This window comes from Anolis carolinensis, chromosome 4 (genome assembly GCF_035594765.1).
Source record: "Anolis carolinensis isolate JA03-04 chromosome 4, rAnoCar3.1.pri, whole genome shotgun sequence".
NCBI classification, from domain to species: Eukaryota; Metazoa; Chordata; class Lepidosauria; order Squamata; family Dactyloidae; genus Anolis; species Anolis carolinensis.
Window position 1 is genome coordinate 32443376 of NC_085844.1, and position 18451 is coordinate 32461826.

The 18451-nt window shown below is 40.0% G+C and overlaps 1 protein-coding gene across 1 annotated transcript in view; it reads right to left on the reverse strand.

Annotated features, from left to right (window-relative positions):
* Nucleotides 1-18234, reverse strand: part of lrrc69 (leucine rich repeat containing 69) — a 40900-nt gene extending 22666 nt beyond the window's left edge. The window contains exons 1-5 of the mRNA XM_016992798.2: nucleotides 17637-18234; nucleotides 13745-13871; nucleotides 12035-12107; nucleotides 9251-9446; nucleotides 8789-8860 (exon numbers count right to left, since the gene is read on the reverse strand). Coding sequence (XP_016848287.2) covers nucleotides 8789-8860; nucleotides 9251-9446; nucleotides 12035-12107; nucleotides 13745-13871; nucleotides 17637-17888 — 720 coding nt within the window. The 5' untranslated portion in view covers nucleotides 17889-18234. The remainder of the gene's footprint in view (nucleotides 1-8788; nucleotides 8861-9250; nucleotides 9447-12034; nucleotides 12108-13744; nucleotides 13872-17636) is intronic.
* Nucleotides 18235-18451: the final 217 nt, after the last annotated feature.

Genomic DNA, 18451 nt, shown 5'->3' on the forward strand with positions numbered 1-18451 from the left:
TCTGATCTCCCTGGGGAGCTAGTTCCAGAGCCGGGGGGCCACCACGGAGAAGGCCCTCTCTCTCGTCCCCACCAACAACGGCGGTGAAAGCAAGAGGAGGGCCTCCCCCGAGGACCGAAGAGATCGTGCAGGTTCGTAGGGGGAGAGACGATCACAAAGGTAGGTGGGTCCCAAACCATTCAGGGCTTTGTAGGTAATCACCTGCACTTTGAATTGGGTCTGGAAAATGAACGGCAGCCAGTGGAGCTCCTTAAACAGGAGGGCTGACCGCTCCCTATATTGGGCTCCAGTTAGAAACAAGGCTGCCGAGCGTTGGACTAATTGAAATTTTCAGGCTGTCTTCAAAGTCAGCCCCACATAGAGTGCATTGCAATAGTCCAATCTAGAGGTAACTAAGGCGTGGACCACCATGGCCAAGTCAGACTTCACGAGGTACAGTCGCAGCTGGTGCATAAGTTTTAATTGTGCAAAGGCCCTCCCGGCCACCACCGACACCTGAGCATCAAGCGTCAGCATTGAGTCCAGGAGAACCCCCAAGCTGCAGACCTGCACCTTCAGGGGAGTGTGACCCTGTCAAGCACAGGTTGCCACCCAATACCCCGATCAGACGTACAACTGACCTGGAGGACCTCTATCTTGTCAGGATTAAGCATCAGCTTATTCACCCTCATCCAGCCCATCACAGCCGCCAAACACTGGTCCAGTATCTGAGGGGCTTCCTTGGAGTTTGGTGGAAAAGAGTAGTAGAGTTGGGTGTCATCTGCGTAGAGATGGCACCGCACACCAAAACTCCGGATGACCTCTCCCAGCGGTTTCATGTAGATGTTAAAAAGCTTGAGAGACAGAATGGAACCTTGTGGGACCCCACAGGTCAATGGCCAGGGGTCCGAGCAGGTGTCCCCCAGCTTCACCAACTGGGAGCGGCCCTCCAGGAAGGACTGGAGCCACTGCAGAGCAGTACCCCCAAGGCCCATCCAGGAGAGCCGACCCAGAAGGATACCATGTCCGATGGTATCGAAAGCCACTGAGATGTCCAAGAGAACCAGCAGGGTCACACTCCCCCTGTCCAGTTCCCTGCAGACGTCATCCACTAAGGCGACCAAAGCTGTCTCAGTACTATGATCAGGTTTAAAGCCGGACTGAGATGGGTCCAGAAAAGTGATGTCATCCAGGAAACCCTGGAGCTGCGAGGTGACCACCCGCTCCAGGATCTTGCCCAAAAAAGGTAGGTTGGTCTGTAATTGCTCAACGTGGTCGAATCAAGAGAGGCCTTCTTCAAATAACTATACATTATGAAATAATCATAACAATTAACATGACAACCCATTAATATCTAACTTTCCAAAGTTTATTTGAATTATGAGTATGCATCTTTTAAAAAGAGTTTCATTGTAAATAATACAACTTGTTGTAGTTGAGCCTGCTGGCAATATTACAAACGGTAATAGAAGTACTAGTAGGAGAAAAAGGGGTAATCTTGAGCAGGTGCCAAATGAAGAACAGCAAAGAAAACGGATCCAGGAGATACTTATGGCACCTTCTGAGGAAGACACGTCTGAAGGGTTTTCAAGTGATGAGGAATCAATGATTGAAGAAGGAGACAGGATGGATGTGAATAGAGGAACTAAGAGGGTTACTCAGGAGCAGGAATCAGATGAGGAACGGAAGAGGAAGAAGCTCCGGGATATACTTACTGCTCCCATAGAGGAGGAGTTGTTTTTGGGTTTCTCTGGGGATGATGGGTCTGAGAGTGATGAAAATGTGGAGGGCACATCAGACTGGACTAGGATACAAGAAATAAGGGATGTGTGCGGAGCCAAATTCTAGTGATATGTTTGTGGGGTTTTCGGGACAGGAGGATTGGCAAACAGCTGATACGCCAGGGTCATGGGGAAACATAAGTCTTGATAGGAGATGGAGGAACTGGAGGGATGATAACCGGGATTTACGTGTGATGACAGGAACAGCTGTGGGAGATGACGATGGGGTGGAGGCCAGCTCATCTTCAGATAATGATGTGTAAGTTAAAAGTAGGGTCTGAAATGGGGATCCTTTGCAGAAGGCAAAGTGTCGTTTTGGCGTAGGTTTGTCCCTGCCTGTTTTTCCTGTTGGGCTTTGGGTCCTGGCTCTACAGCTTGGCGTTCCTGGTTCCTGTGATTCTTGGATTTGGACTGGACCATTGTGAATGTGCTTTTCTCCCTTCCTGGACCTTAGGACTGGCGACTTTGGCTCTGTTTGATGACCTCCGGTAACAACGTTTGGGTTGGCGTTTCATGGATGCAGCTTCCTTTCTTCCTGGCTTTGGATTGACTTCACTTTGGCTCCGGTTACCCACTTCGGAAAACCCACTTTGGATTGGCTATCGTGAGTGCAGCTTTCCCCTGTTCCTGGCTCCTGTTTTGTTTCGACTGCGGCTTGTGTAAACACTTTGAAGACGACACTAGTTTAAACCTTCTGTTCTGCTGTTTTTCCGAACTCTGACTGGTTTTGTTTACTTTCTGTGTGCAGCGCTGTCTTCCAGGAAGTCTGCTACAGCGCTGCTTGCTGCCAATTCCATTGACTGAGTTTTAACCCGGATTATCCATCCATTTAATCCGGATTATTTTCTGTTCTTCCTTCTGAACCCAGTTTGGGCTGAAACTTTGAGTTTTGGTCAGACACTGCAGTTAAGTGTCTCTGAGCCTGTTTTTAAGTTGCAATAAATCTTTTGTTAAGACTGGGTATTGTGTGTGTGGCTCTTTAAGGCACCTGTGTTCCGACACAACTGGCTTTGTCATTACTGAAATGCACAAATTTATATCAAGAATTGACCATTTCCAGTTCAGATATTAATATATATTTATTTAATGTAATTGGTTTTGAAAGGCCTTTCAAGTAGATTACGTCCTGTTAGTTGGTTAGATTTCTGCCTCCCAATCCACTACTATTAGCATTAATAGCACCCAAAAGCTGTTGCTTATTTATTTATTTACAACATTTCTACCCCACCCTTCTCACTTGAGGGGACTCAGGGCGACTTACAACAACCGGCAAAATTCAATGCCAAACAGATCAATAAAAACAGCAGCACATTTAAAACCATTAACAATAAACCATAAAATACATTAATCAAGCTTAAAGCATATAATTACTTAATACCATTCTTCCAAGGAACCATTGCACATAAACCTAAATTCAGACCATGTCAATATAGTACTTATTCATTAAATGCTTGCGCACAAAGCCATGTCTTAACGTTCTTCCTGAAGCCCAGGAGAGTTGGGGCCTGCCGGATGTTACTGCGGAGGGCATTCCACAGCTGAGGAGCCACCACTGAGAAGGCCCTGTCCCTCGTTTCCACCAGCCACGCCTGTGAGGCAGGTGTGTGATGTCTCAGGCACCTTTGGCCCCTGACCCCACGGCCATTGCTGACCAAACTGAAGAAGACTTGGGTTTTTTCCCAAGTCAGCAAGATTCAATTCCTTTCCAGATGCCTACTGTTGACATTTCCGTGCCAGAGCCAATTAAGGATGCCCTTGAGACAGTGCAGCCTCTCCCGGGTTCTCTGGATGGTTTACTGTTTGATCGAAGGGCTTTTCTGAAAACAAACCGTTCTCAGAAGCAAAGTTTGCAACGAAGCGCCAGATTAGCGGAGCGAGGCGATTATGGCTAGCCCAGTTCTCTTGGGAAGAATTAGGGAGGCAGGCACCTGGTGCAATGTCTTTGGCGGACCAGTTCTCTTGGGAAGAATTGGTGAGTCCAGCACCTGCTCTGGTGGAGCTTATGAACTTCCATAAAAGTTTTGCGCTGAAAACCTTCGGCGCGGTGTCAACTTAACTTCTGACTGGGAAGCATCGTTGTCTCTTGTTCCTGATTTCCAAGCGGCCTGACGGTGTGCTTATTCTGGAGTAGACCGGGTGTTGGTTTACCTTCTTGCCAAGTTGGGACTGCGTTTCAGCTCCTGAACATCTAGTTTTGCCTTGTCCGGAAATCCTGATTTGGACATTTATTCTAAAGGACCCTTCTTGCTCCCTGCTCTTTTCCCCACTCAAAACTCAGACGGAGTTTGAGTGTGTTTCGGTTTCTGGATTTTGAACTCTAATACTGGACATAAGACTTTATTTTATTGGACTAAAATTGATCTTTTCTGGAAGGTCAGTTGCTACTTCTACTTTGCTGCTTATTTCCATTTGGAACTTTATTTGCTTTAATAAAGATATTATATTGTTATTGGCTTCTGTGTTGGTTCCCAGTGTTCACGCTGCCCAGGAGTGTTACAAGGTGGGACTGAGAGCAGGGCCTCTCCAGACGATCTTAGTGTTCTTGATGGTTCATAGGAGGAGATATGTTCAGACAGGTAAGTTGGACCAGAACCATTTAGGGCTTTGTAGGTCAAAACCAGCACTTTGAATTGGGCTCGGTAGCATATCGGCAGCCAGTGGAGCTGGCTTAGCAACTGCTTCACATTACCTCCCAACAGAACTAAAGTTCATTAGAGAATCTAAGGGTGCTTTCAGACATGGGGAAATCCAATGCCAAAGTGGGTTTTAAAAACCCGCTTCAGCATGTATTTTCCCCCCATATAACTACCGCAATGGCATGGGCCCACTCCTAAATCCCCCAAAAAGCCCTTAAAAGAAGTAAAAACTTACTGGGCTGCCATGATGCTCCTTCAGCAGGCCTCCTGGCATGTAGAAATGACACGAAGGAGGCTTTGGGGGTGGGGAGGGGATGGGGACAGATGTTCTCTCAGTTCTCCGAGCTCATGGATCCTGAAGAATTGAGAAGGCTGTGGGGACTGACCCCTGGGAGTACCTGGGAGTCAGTCCCCACAGGCCCAATACCCCATTAGACCCAGGCCTTTCAGGAAGGCCTGGGTCTAATGGGGTATCTAATTAATTTTCTTTTACCAGAGATGTTATTTGGATGCCTCCAGTAAAGGCCCAATAGGACCCACATTTTGGGGCCTGTCTGGAAGGGTCCTAAATCATTAAAAACAGCTCTTCACAATACATACAAATACACACAATGCTGATATTTAAATGAGTATTTCCTACACATTTATACGTAACTTATTACAAACATCTGAACACATCTGAGCACATATATATGTTGCCCATGCTGCTAAAAGAAGCACTGTTTACTTACAACCATCACGATTGCTGTATAATGTACCTACCAGGCACAATTGTTTTATAGTGGCAAACTGTTCCTCAGATATCCTTCAGTATTGCTTCACCAAGCAACAAGTTTGAAAATTGTAGAAAAATGTATAGGAAAATGTGTTCTTGCTGAACATTTCTGCCTACATTGTCTGTAGGAAGAATGAATTGAACCTTGCGAAATAATTTAGTACTGCCCTCAAGTGACCACTAATATAATAGCAAAGATGTTCAAAAAGGCTGTCCAAAACTATAAGCATGTCTGTGTATCTATATATATAAAAGGATAAAGTTGCGGGCGCAGTGACTATAACAACAAAACTAAACATCCCAGAAATACGAAACTTGGCAACACAATGCAAAATCCTTGCCTCCCGGTTACAACAACACAACCACACCACAAAGCCACAATCCGGACCCACAAAACTCACAACAACACTTCATGACTATAACAACACAACTAAACGCCTCAGAAATACAAAACTTGGCAACACAATGCAAAAGCCTTGCCTCCCAGTTGTAACAACACAACCACACCACAAAACCACACAGGACCCACAAAACTCACAACAACGCATCGTGACTATAACAACACAACTAACCGCCCCACAAATACGAAACTTGGCAACACAATGCAAAAGCCTTCCCTCCAGGTTGTAACAACACAACCACACCACAAAACCACAATCCGGAGCCATAAAACTCACAACAAGGCATCGTGACTATAACAACACAACTAAACGCCCCAGAAATACGAAACTTGGCACACAACTAAACGCCCCAGAAATATAAAACTTGACAACACAACGCAAAAACCTTGCCTCCCGGTTGTAACAACACAACCACACCACAAAACCATAATCCGGACCCACAAAACTCACAACAGTGCATCGTGACTATAACAACACAACTAAACGCCCCAGAAATACGAAACTTGGCACACAACTAAACGTCCCAGAAATACAAAACTTGACAACACAACACAAAAGCCTTTTCTCCCGGTTGTAACAACACAACTACACCACAAAACCACAATCCGGACCCTCAAAACTCACAACAACGCATTGTGACTATAACACAACAAAACGCCCCAGAAATACAAAATTTGACAACACAACGCAAAAGCCTTGCCTCCCGGTTGTAACAACACAACCACAACACAAAACCACAATCCGGACCCACAAAACTCACAACAACACATCATGACTATAACAACACAACTAAACGCCCCAGAAATACGAAACTTGGCAACACAACACAAAAGCATTCCCTCCCGATTGTAACAACACAACCACACCACAAAACCACAATCCGGACCCACAAAACTCACAACAATGCATCGTGACTATAACAACACAACTAAACGCCCCAGAAATACAAAACTTGGCACACAACTAAACGACCCAGAAATACAAAACTTCGCAACACAACACAAAAGCCTTGCCTCTCAGTTGTAACAACACAACCACACCACAAAACCACAATCCAGACCCACAAAACTCACAACAACGCATTGTCACTATAACAAATACAACATTTGACAACACAACTCATCCACCTCCCCAATCCCTACATTCACACTTGGCCTCCAAAAAAACAATTACAATAATAACAATGACAACAACGACAACAATAAGAATCAACACCATCACAGGCAAGAAACAGCCAGGCACTGAGGCTGAGAGGCCAGTCAGTACTACACTGGGCCTCCAAAAAACAATACAGTAGCATCTAACTTATCCAGCCTTCATAATCACTACAACAACAATAATAATAAACACCTACACAGGCAAAACAAAAAAAAGACTATTGTACCGCAATAAAAATATAAACCGCACTCAGCAGAATCAGACATTACGATTAACAACAAACCAAAGACAACAGGGATCTCAAGCAATTATCAATCAACACAAAAATTGAAAAAAGTAACAGACTTCAAATACTACTACTAATGTGAGTATGAAGAAGGGTGGAGGTCACAGCATCAATACAACCTAATGTAGACTGACCAACACCACCAGACTAAGCCACAGCAACGCGTGGCCGGGCACAGCTAGTTATATCATAAAAGCATATCACAAAGCTGCAAAGGGCCTCTTGGACCATTGAGACCAACCCAATGTTCTATGCAGGATCTCCAGATAAAAACATATGGTAAGAAGAAGGTAGCTATCCTGACTCTTTTTGAAGATTTCCAAAGTAGGAAATCTTGCTACCTCACTAGGCAACTGTTTCCATTGCCGAACCACTTTTACTATCAAGAGATTCCTTCTAATGTTCAATTGAAATTTACTCTCTTGTATCTTCGAATTAGTAACCCTGGTCCTACTTTCTGTGGCACCAGAAAAACAAGTCTGTTCCTCCTCTGTGATAGCCTTTTAGGTATTTAAATGCCCACCAAGATGAACAAGCCTACATCCTTTTCCTCATATGTTTTGTTCTTCATACCATGTTATAAGCTTGAAATATTCTCTGCATTTCACCTACATTTATCTTAAAATTAAAATATACACTTAAAAACAAGTAATCTTACAATAATATGGCAAATGATTACAAATCAGCTATGCAGAATAATCAATGTTTATGTGATCTTTTTAAATAGAAAGGGATTTCAACTCTTTTCCAGTACTTATTGCTGTTCCAGCTACATGAAACTTAACATATATATTCAATAGAGTAATGAAAAGAGTTATGGCCCTTGCACTAAGTCCTACTTGTTAGAAAAGAGCCAACACTGTGTTTAAAGTGGTTTTCAATGTTCCACTAACATTGGCTCAGGCTAGAAAAACAGACAAATTGTTCTGGGTTTTGTCACGTCCAGACCTCTGAGGACAAAGGTATTCATGAACTTAGGTTAAAGTGAAAGGTTGGGATGTAGGTATTTCACTATGTGGTATATGTTCCTAATAGTCAAATGAAGAATTGTGTATTCTTTTACATTTAGTATCTTTATAAGAGGCAGACCAAACTCTGCTAGATTTCATGGTTTGAATCATGCAGCATTTTAAAAAAAACAATATATTATTATATGTATCTTATTCTCTTTTTTAACATCTCAAAGTATGTCAGCTCAGATGTGATCTTGCTATGTTCTGGAAAGTTAACTTTCAACAGTTAGAGGAATGTGGTGAAAATGATCACATTTGTTTTTGAAGATACTGGTTGAGTGTCCCTTATCCAGAAGTCCAAAATCTGAAATACTCCACATGGGTGGCTGAAATAGTGACAGCTTTGCTTTTTGATGGCTCAGTGTACATAACATTTGTTTCCTGCACAAAATGATTAAACTATTGTATAAAATTACATAAATATAATTAATATAATAAATATAATGCATATAAGGTGCATATAAGGATATATGAAGCATAACCTCATTTTGTGTTTAGACTTACATCCCATCTCTAAGATGTCTCATGACATATACATATGCGGATCCTGATATTCAAAAATCTGGCGGGGGGGGGGGGGGGGAATCCTAAATCCAAAACACTTCTGGTGCCAAGCATTTCAGATGAGGAATACTAGTATATAACCAATATAAAGCTACTCCTAAGAATAAATGTATACTTCATATTTCTGAAATTAATTTCACTAATTTCCACAGTTCACAGATTATTCCACCAAAAGGATTTAATATTCTTACTTACGTCTGTGGGGAAAATCTGAATGTTGTTTCCTGCTACGTCTAGAATTCTAAGCCTCTTCATTTTACAAAGTCCCTAGTTGAAGATAATAAAGACATTTTGGTACATTAAAAACAACGAGCGATATTATTTATGGTATGATCTTAAGCATATATACTCAGAAGTAAGTTCTGCTGGGTTCAATGTTCCCAAGTAATGTGTACAGAGTTCTGTGGATGAGTGAGTGCAATTAAGAACTTTGTCTGAAAACAACCTGATCTGCACAAGAACTCATTCTATAGGTAATCTGCATGTGATGTTTCTAAAGGTTTATTTTTATTATCTCCCTTGTATATATACCATATTAGAACATTTATCATCAATTCAAGAAGATGAGCTCACTGAAGCATAAAAGAAATTCACTCTAGAATCAACATATCTACAATGCTTTAAAGGCTTCATTCTTTTCCAGAGTACACCGCTTACATCAGGGAGGTTTTCTACTTGATTTCTTGACAAAATCAGGATTTTGAGTTCTGTCAGGTATTCAATGTCTTCGGGGATGGCAATGATAGAATTATGGGACAAATGGAGTTCACGCAGCTTTCTGAGACAACACAATTCCTTGGGAAGACTTCTCAGTTGGTTATTGTCTAAACTCATACATTCAAGATTTTTAAGCCTATGGAGGAAAAAATAAAATATCTTAAGATACCAGTTGCTATATTTATAGTAACAGTAGTCTGTATTAGTGCTACTCACAGTGTGGTTCCTGAATTGTGCAGGCACATGAGCCATCAGCTGCAGGTTTCCAGGAAATAAAGAAAAAACTGTAACCGATAGAGATGAATATGGCAGTGGTTCCAGGCCTTTTGGGGAGCGGGAGGATAAGCATTCTTTCACATCAGATGTACTAATATATATTACTTGCACATAGATTATGTCAGTAGAGTTTATCTGTATGTAGTTGTTGGACAGAGCTAGTCTAGCCTTATACATGAGAAGAGACAAATACAATAGTGGTAGGATGCCAAGTCACTATTTATATCACAAAGGAAATAAGTAATGCCTGATCTTCTCTTCCTAGAGTGGTAGAAACATTCATGATATATGTGAAAGGATGTCACAAGGAGGGAGAAAGCTTTCTGAAATTTTTCTGCTGTCCTAGAGACGGTGGCCCCTTCCACAAGGCTGAATAAAATTCACATTAAACTGGATTATATGGCAGTGTGGACTCAGATAACCAGTTCAAAGCAGATATTGTGGATGATCTGCCTTGATGTTATGGGTTATATGGCTGTGTGGAAGGGCCCTAGAACTCAGAGCAATCGGTTAAAATTACAGAAAAGGAGATTCCACCTGGACATTAAGAAGCACTTTCTGACTGTAAGAGCTGTTCAGCAGTAGAACTCTCTGCTTCAGAGTGTGGTGGAAGCTCCTTCCTTGGAGGCTTTTAAACATAGGCTGGATGGCCATCTGTCAGGGGTACTTTGTGCTTTTCCTGCATGGCAGGGGGTTGGACTAGATGGCCCATGTAGTCTCTTCCAACTCTATGATTCTGAAACATGTGTCAAAACAGCTAGGGCCTGTATGTAATTATAATACAATAGATGGTAATTCGTATTTCCTTAGTGCAGTTTTGATTTGGGTAGAAGAGAATCAGTGGAAGAGAATCAGACTCATGCTTAGTGAGTCTTGGCTGAAAATGAATTGATCTTTATTTGTTTTTCTGGTACTATAGTCTCAGATATCTAAGGCTTGGGGTAAACATGAGGTCAGTAACTCATGAATCCTAGTTCATTATATGGACAGGTTGCTTCGCACAGTAACAATCTGATTAAGGCATAGAGATAACCTTATCTATTGAAAGATATGCTAGCAGAACACATGCTCTAGCAGGTTTTATTAAGCTGATAAGTTGTGTGTGTGCAGGCTGCAATTTTGCTTTCTGAAGACCAGCCTCGTTAGGGGAATATTAAACAGAAAGATGGTCAACAAGTAATTAATGGTAATGAAGGCCATGAAGTCAGTGACAATATAGCATTACAATGATCTCCATTAGTGGAAGAACTACTCATGCCAATGAAATCACAGATCTTCAAAGTATATGTATCTTAATAACTGTTCCATTTCACCTAAAATGTAATATTCCAAGGGATCTTCAAGAGATGATATGGTTTTGAAATAATTATACATACTAGTGATTAAAATCTACTTATGTAATATAACCTATCCCAGTGCCCCTTCAGACCAAGTCACTGAGATTACCTGGGAATTAATATTACAAAGGGGAAAATTAATAAAAGTGCTTTACCAACAATTATTACAATAGTCAACAGAAGAAGAACAAATTAAAGAGTGCATGGTAAAATGGGCCAAGGATGTAGGACACAGTTTAAAAAGAGATCAATGGGAAGAAATTTGGAAGAAAAGGTTAAAATACGAGAAAATTGGTATAAAATGCAGTATAGGTGGTATTACACCCCTGATAAGATCACAAAATTTAATAAGAGAAATTCAAAATTATGTTGGAAATATGGAAATAAAGTAGGGACATTTTATCATCAATGGTGGACCTGTGGAAAAGTTAAAAGATATTGGACAACAATACACCAAATGACACAGGATATATTGAAAACCAAATTTAGGATGGAACCAGAAATGTATTTATTAGGCTTCACAAACTCTAAACTAAACAAAAACCAGGACAGGATATTTTTTCATAAAAGCACGGCGGCCAGACTGGCATTGGCAAGGGTATGGAAAGAAAGGAAAACTCCAACTGCAGAAAAATGGATACTCAAAATAATGGACATAATGCAAATGGACAGTTTAACACAAAAATAAGAGAGGGGGAAAGCAAAAGGGACTGGTCAAACTTTAAAGAATTTGTTAAAAAAAAGGAATGGACTTTACGACAGATCTGTCCTCTCTATAAAAATAACTATTAAAAATAGAGAGCTGGAAGAACAACAAAACAACAAAGGAACGAATGAAAAAGATCCTAAAATGCAGATGGGAAGTCAACCATTTTATTATTATTTTTCTTTTTTTTAATTTCTTTTCTTCTTCTTTTCTCTCTCTCTCTCTCTCTCTCTCTCTCTCTCTCTCTCTCTCTATATATATATATATATATATATATATATATATATCTTTTTTGTCTTTTTTGTCTTCTCCACTCTTTTCTTTCTATAAGAATAATTGTTCTCCTACTTTCAATGTACTCACATCAGCAAAACAAATAAAAATTATTACTAAAAAAAAGATTACCTTTGAATCTCTGGAGGAAGATAAGTGAGCCGGTTGTTGTTCAGATTGAGGAGTACCAAATTCTGCAATCCATCTATAAAAAAGATGGATGTATATTATGGTATATTCTACAGCACATGTGTCAAACGCAAGATCCACATTCTGAATCAAGCCCACCATGTTATTTTATGTGGCCCATGAGGCTTTCAATGTCAGGCAACATAGTTATATTTATGAAAGCAACCATAAGGCTGATGTGGCTCTTAGTGAAAATGAGTTTGATGCCTCTATTTTGCAGTATACCATCTAATAGATTTCATTGTGCCTTTTTATATTTCTGTAATGCCCTCTGGCTTTTTACCTGGCTATGTCTTTATATACATTTTTGCCATTTTTTTTGCTTAAAGAAATGGTTCTTCTGACCAGTTGTTGGTTAACTCCTTGACATAGCCTCAGAATTCACCCCAGTTTAAGGCTCTTCCCATGACGTTGTAGCACCTTAATCTTCCTTCTTGTTTACAAGTTCCACTCAGTGCACTTTGCCCAGCTCATTTTATGTTTTTATTGCTGTTTTTCATGTGTTTTATAATGATCGTGATTTTAATGCCTTTTAAATTTACTTGTGTGTTTTTGTAAAACCGTGTACTGTATGCTGGTTTTATATCTGTAAGCCGCCCCGAGTCCCTCTGGGGAGATGGTGGCGGGGTACAAAAATAAAATTATTATTATTATTATTATTATTATTATTATTATCATTATTATTATTATTATCATTATTAAAATGCCTCCTATAACAGGTGGCTATTTAGTGTAGTAACTTGATAAAAGGTTTCAAGTAAAAGATGGTGTTATCAAAAACCACAAGAAAGAATACACAGAGAGATTAAAAACAATGTCCTGGAATCCCAAAAAATAACTAAACAGTGAACTATAATATGGTCTGGTAACAAATGTTACCAGATATTCCATCATTCAAACGTATTTTCTTAACTTTTTAAAATTTGGTTGCTTAGGAATCCATAGAAGGGAGACTCCACCTTAGAAGAACCATTCACTTTTCTCACATCAGATTCCCCATCCCCTAACTTGCCTGCTGCTATCTGTGTATTATATATCTCAGTAACTGTTCAACAATGGGATATATGTGGTGGAATCTCCTTTTTGGGGGACATTTTTAAGCAGAGACTAGGTGGCCATCTGTAATGAGTGATTTCATAGTATAATCATGTCAGAGGCTTGGGCAGGATACCCTTTGTGGTCTCTTCCAACTCTTTGATTGTTCATTTGTATGTTTTACTGACATATATATTTTTGCAATTTGACAAATTCACTTAGACTACAATTCTATGCACATTTGGCTGGGTAAAAATAGAGATTAGTAAATAAGAATAGGTTTACATTTTTAAAAATTATATGATCAATACATTGATGTGTGCAAGTGAATTCTGACTTACGGTGATCCTAAGGTGAACCTATCATGGAGTTTTAGTGGCAAAATTAGTTCAAGGATCATTTGCCTTTGCCTTATTCTGAGGCTGAAAGAGTGTGACTTGCCCAAAGTCTCTTAGCAGATTTCACAGGCTGGGTTGGGCCTCCAGAGTCACCATCCAATCCTCAAACCACTACACCATGGGCACTCATTAACTGTCTAGTCATTCTTTAACAATCCTATATATGTATGCTAAATTACACATTATATTTGATAATGAACAAGATATTATATGATCTTACCAAATATAGAGGGTGATATTCTGCAGATCTTATTTCCAAACAAATGAAGCTTCTGCAGAGATACGAGGTACTTCAGCTGTTCCGGAGCTTCATCAAAATTATTGTTTCCCAAATTTAATACCTTCAACTACAATCAAATATTTGATTAAACAGCCTTGCATCAGTTCTGTTCCTAAGGTTGAAAAAATAGGCTTTTGTTTATCATTAATACCATTCATATAAAAGCGTGTATCACTGAAATGTTATTTCAAAGGTCAAAATAATGCACAATATTCAAGAATGTAACCACAAATGTTACTTTTTTTTTAATAAAAAGAGTATCGGTTTACTCATTATATCATGTAATTACAGTCATGTAAAGTCGTAGCCTTCTTCAGTTTTCAAATTAAGAAATGGATTATAAAAATGTTATATTAGAATAAAGAAAGCAAGAAACAAGAATCCTCTTGTAAAATATTCAACAGAGATTTGAGATTTGAATATAGAAATCAAAAACCAGAAATAGAGTTTTTATTATGGAGAAACCCAGCAACACTTGAGAAGTATTTGGGGTAGCATAGATTTTCTTTGACAATGTCAGTTGGTTGGATCTTCCACAGGATATGTTGAACATATTTCGCATCAGAAACACTGAGGTCCACTAATAAACTATAGAATGTGGTTTAGCTGAGATATGTACAGCTAATTTCTCTACAAATGATGTTCTGTAACAAGCCATGATGGAGAGGTGGTAGGACTGGATTGCTACTTGGGCCCATTCTTATCCCTAGGATCCAGTGAACTTACAGGTGTGCCCAAGTATGCATATGTACCTAAGAATTTCTCTTTTTTTTATTTAAACGGATGACCCTAAATCCAATCAGAACTTTGTTTTGTAATTCCCCATATGTTTGAATAATGAAACAAGTATATAATTTAGGACACAGAAGCAACTTTTGAATAATTATAAACAAGCATATAATTTAGGACAGAATGAAAACCAAATGTAATACCTCTGTTATATGCCAAGAAATAAAGTATGACAGAACTACACTCATTCCGAGAAAAAAAACTGGCAAAGTGCTACTCAAAATAATTATGCAGTGTGGTATAGCCAGTAATCTCAACAACAGTGCTTTCAGCATGAAGTATAAATATTTTACAACTGTGAAAAAGTACACACTTTTTGCCACAGTCATTGGGCTTTGTGAAGTTATACTGAAGTAATTTGAGTTTTACCAGAACATTTTTAAATGATGTTTTCAAAAATTCATTTTAATCCCAGGTTGAGTTACAATACTGCCAACTTAGAGTCTGTCATAAAAAGTTCCATAACCAGTTTTATGATCCATTTTAAACAGAGGCTTTGACTGAGAGGCGTACAGAAATTTTCCTCCCACCTCCAGTTCAGCTGTTCACTCTATCAGCGCAATCTCAAAAGTATGCACCATTTTCAATGGCCTTTACCCAAAGAATTTCTAAGATTGTGGACTCACATTTGAGCTGATTCAATAGCCACTGATTGAACAGCCTAATTTTGAGGTAAACAACCCAAAAACACAATTAAGGCTGCACTACTCAGAGTTAATGGAATATCAATGTTACGCACATAATTGAATCTCTCACTAAAATAAATGGATCTTAACATGTAATATCTCTAAATGATGCATGCCCTCTATTTGAAATTAAAGCATTTTCATTTAGTTTTTAAAATCATAGGGGAAAATAGTTTTTTTAATTAAGATAAATAGTAATGATGCAAACTCTTAAATAATAATGAATGCTGGCTCATATATGTTCAAAACGTATTACTTCAAAGGCTATCAGCACAAACTCACTCACAGAGGGATTAGCTGCTCATTGTGAAAGCCTTTTTTATTCTTCATTACAGCTTGGCCAAAACACACACTTATTTCTTTTCAATTTTTTCAATTTTTATTTATTTCAAAATATTTAACATACTGCAATTGCCTTCATACATCATATATTCCCAAATCTATATATATATCCCCCACCCCCCAACATCATCCATATAGCGCTATAACAATGAACCCATGTTTATTTCTTAAGAGCAGTTGCATGCAAACCATTGCAAGGCATCTTTTTCTCTCTTAATTTGTGAGATAGATAGATAGATAGATAGATAGATAGATATATATATATATTTCCCATTAGTGAAGATTTTCAAAAAACAGGATTGCTTACAAGGGATCTGTGAAATACCTCCATATTCGCTGGGGTAGAGGCACAGGACCCCCATGAAAGGAAAAAAATCACAAATAACAAAATTGCTGTTTTTTTTGCCTTAGAGATCAACTTCCTAGGAATTTCTAGGTCTTCCAGCATGACTCTGGTTGACCATAGAACCACACTGGATGACACCTAGAGGTGTTCTCTCCATAAATCACTAGCTCCTCCAGCATGACAAGAGGAATTTGACCACAGAGTCGCATTGGAGGACCTAGAGATTACTACAGAGGATTTTTAAATTAAATCTGTGACTATTTAAGTCCACAAAAGTCAAAACTGCAAATGCAGAGGTTATTATTAACAACAACAACAACTACTACTTTATTCTTATACCCCGCCCCATCTCCCGGAAGGGACTTGGGTTAGCTTACATGGGGACCAAGCCCAATAAAACAAAATTAAAATATATCACCATAAAATACATTGCATTACAATGAATTAAACACATAAAAACATATAAAACATCATAAAAACATAAACTCAACAACAAATAATAAGCAGGATGCACAGATAAATAGCACTACAGGTTGACCATCACTTATCTAGAATTCCAAAATCCAAAATTGTACACAGGAGTGGCTGAGATAATGACCCTTTTCCTTTCTAATGGTATAATGTACACAAAAGGAGCCCCGATGGCGAAGTGCATTAAAGCACTGAGCTGCTGAACTTGCAGACTGAAAGGTCCCAGGTACAAACCCTGGGAGCGGCGAGAGCGGCCGCTGTTAGCTCCAGCTCCTGCCAACTTAGCAGTTCGAAAACATGCCGGTGTGAGTAGATCAATAGATACCCCTCCGGCGGGAAGGTAACGGCGCTCCATGCAGTCATGCCGGCAACATGACCTTGGAGGTGTCTACGGACAACGACGGCTCTTCGGCTTAGAAATGGAGATGAGCACCAACCCTCAGAGTCAGACATGACTGGACGTAACGTCAGGGGAAACCTTTACCTTTAATGTACACAAAATTTTATATACTATGACTTAAGATATAATACAATATATTATATAATACTAATAGTACAATATACTGGTAGTGTAATATATATATTGTGGTATAATAATATAGTACCATATAATATAATATAATTATATGTTATATATTACTTGTAATATTACTAATAACATTGCAATATAGTTGTATAGTACAATATAATAATATGTAATACTAATATTGTGCTATGCTAATTATATATATATACTTTTAAAACAATATATAAAGAGACGCTCCAAGCAATCTTGCTGGCCACACAACCAGGAGGTGACAAAGCAGGCTCCTTGGCTTGAAAATGGAGAAAAGCACATCCGCAGAGCCTTCAGAAGCCATAAATGAAAGGAGAAACCTCAGCTTTTGTGTTTGTGTGTCTCATGTAAGTGTAAAGACAGTGAATGTTTGCCTATTTATGTAAATGCTGTAATCTGCTGAGTCTCCAAGAGCAAAAGGACAGAATATAAATAAACTACATTATTATTAATGTACTTAGCTTAAGCGGCTGAGGGGGAAAAGGAAGAGGCCTGAGGCTGTTAGGAATGATGAAAGTTGGAGTTCAAAACACCTGGACGGCTCAAGTTGGCTCATGCGTGCTCTATACTGTAAAGGTCGTTTGACCCCGCGTTAACTGCCAAGTAAGGCTCGATGCTATGTTAGAATGGGAGCCGCCTCACCCGGCTGAGCGCCTCCACTTCCTGTGGCAGCCGCCGCAGCCGATTCCCTTTCAGGTTCAGCCTCTCCAGGCCGCTCATCCTACCCAGGCCCCGGGGCAAGAGAGGAAGCCCTCGTGCCGCCATCGAGAAAGACTGGGTCCCTGGCCCGCCCCGAAGCGCTCGCAGCAGCTGCTTGTCCGCCATGGCTGCGGGCCGGGGCGCCATGGCAACCGCTGCGCTAAACAAGGCGTCGTTGCCCCCTGCCGTCGTCATGGAAACGACGCTGGAAGCGCCTTCTGAGTACGGGAGCCCGGAGGTGGCAAAAAGGAACTGCAATGGCAAGAAATCATGAAAAGAACCTAGCTAGTTAACCATTTGATGGTGAGGTAGATTTAGTAGTGGATCTAGATTTAATAATGTAGGAGATAACATTAAGGGCCCTTCGGCACTGCCATATAACCCAGAATATCATTCACACTGCTTTCAACTGGGTTACCTGAGTCCACAGTGCCATATTGTCCTGTGCAATGTGGATATCATGAGTGTTTCAGCTTTTAGAGCAGTGGTTCCCAACCTTTGGGCCTCCGGGTGCACATCAGTGGTTCTCAACCTGGGGTCCCCAGATGTTTTTGGCCTTCAACTCCCAGAAATCCTAACAGTTGGTAAACTGGCAGGGATTTCTGGGAGTTGTAGGCCAAAAACATCTGGGGACCCCAGGTTGAGAACCACTGGTTTAGATGCCTACCACTCTAGGAAGAGAAAACCAGGCCCCACTTATTTCCTGTGTGATGTAAATGGTGACTTAGCATTCTACCACTATTGTATTTGACTCTTCT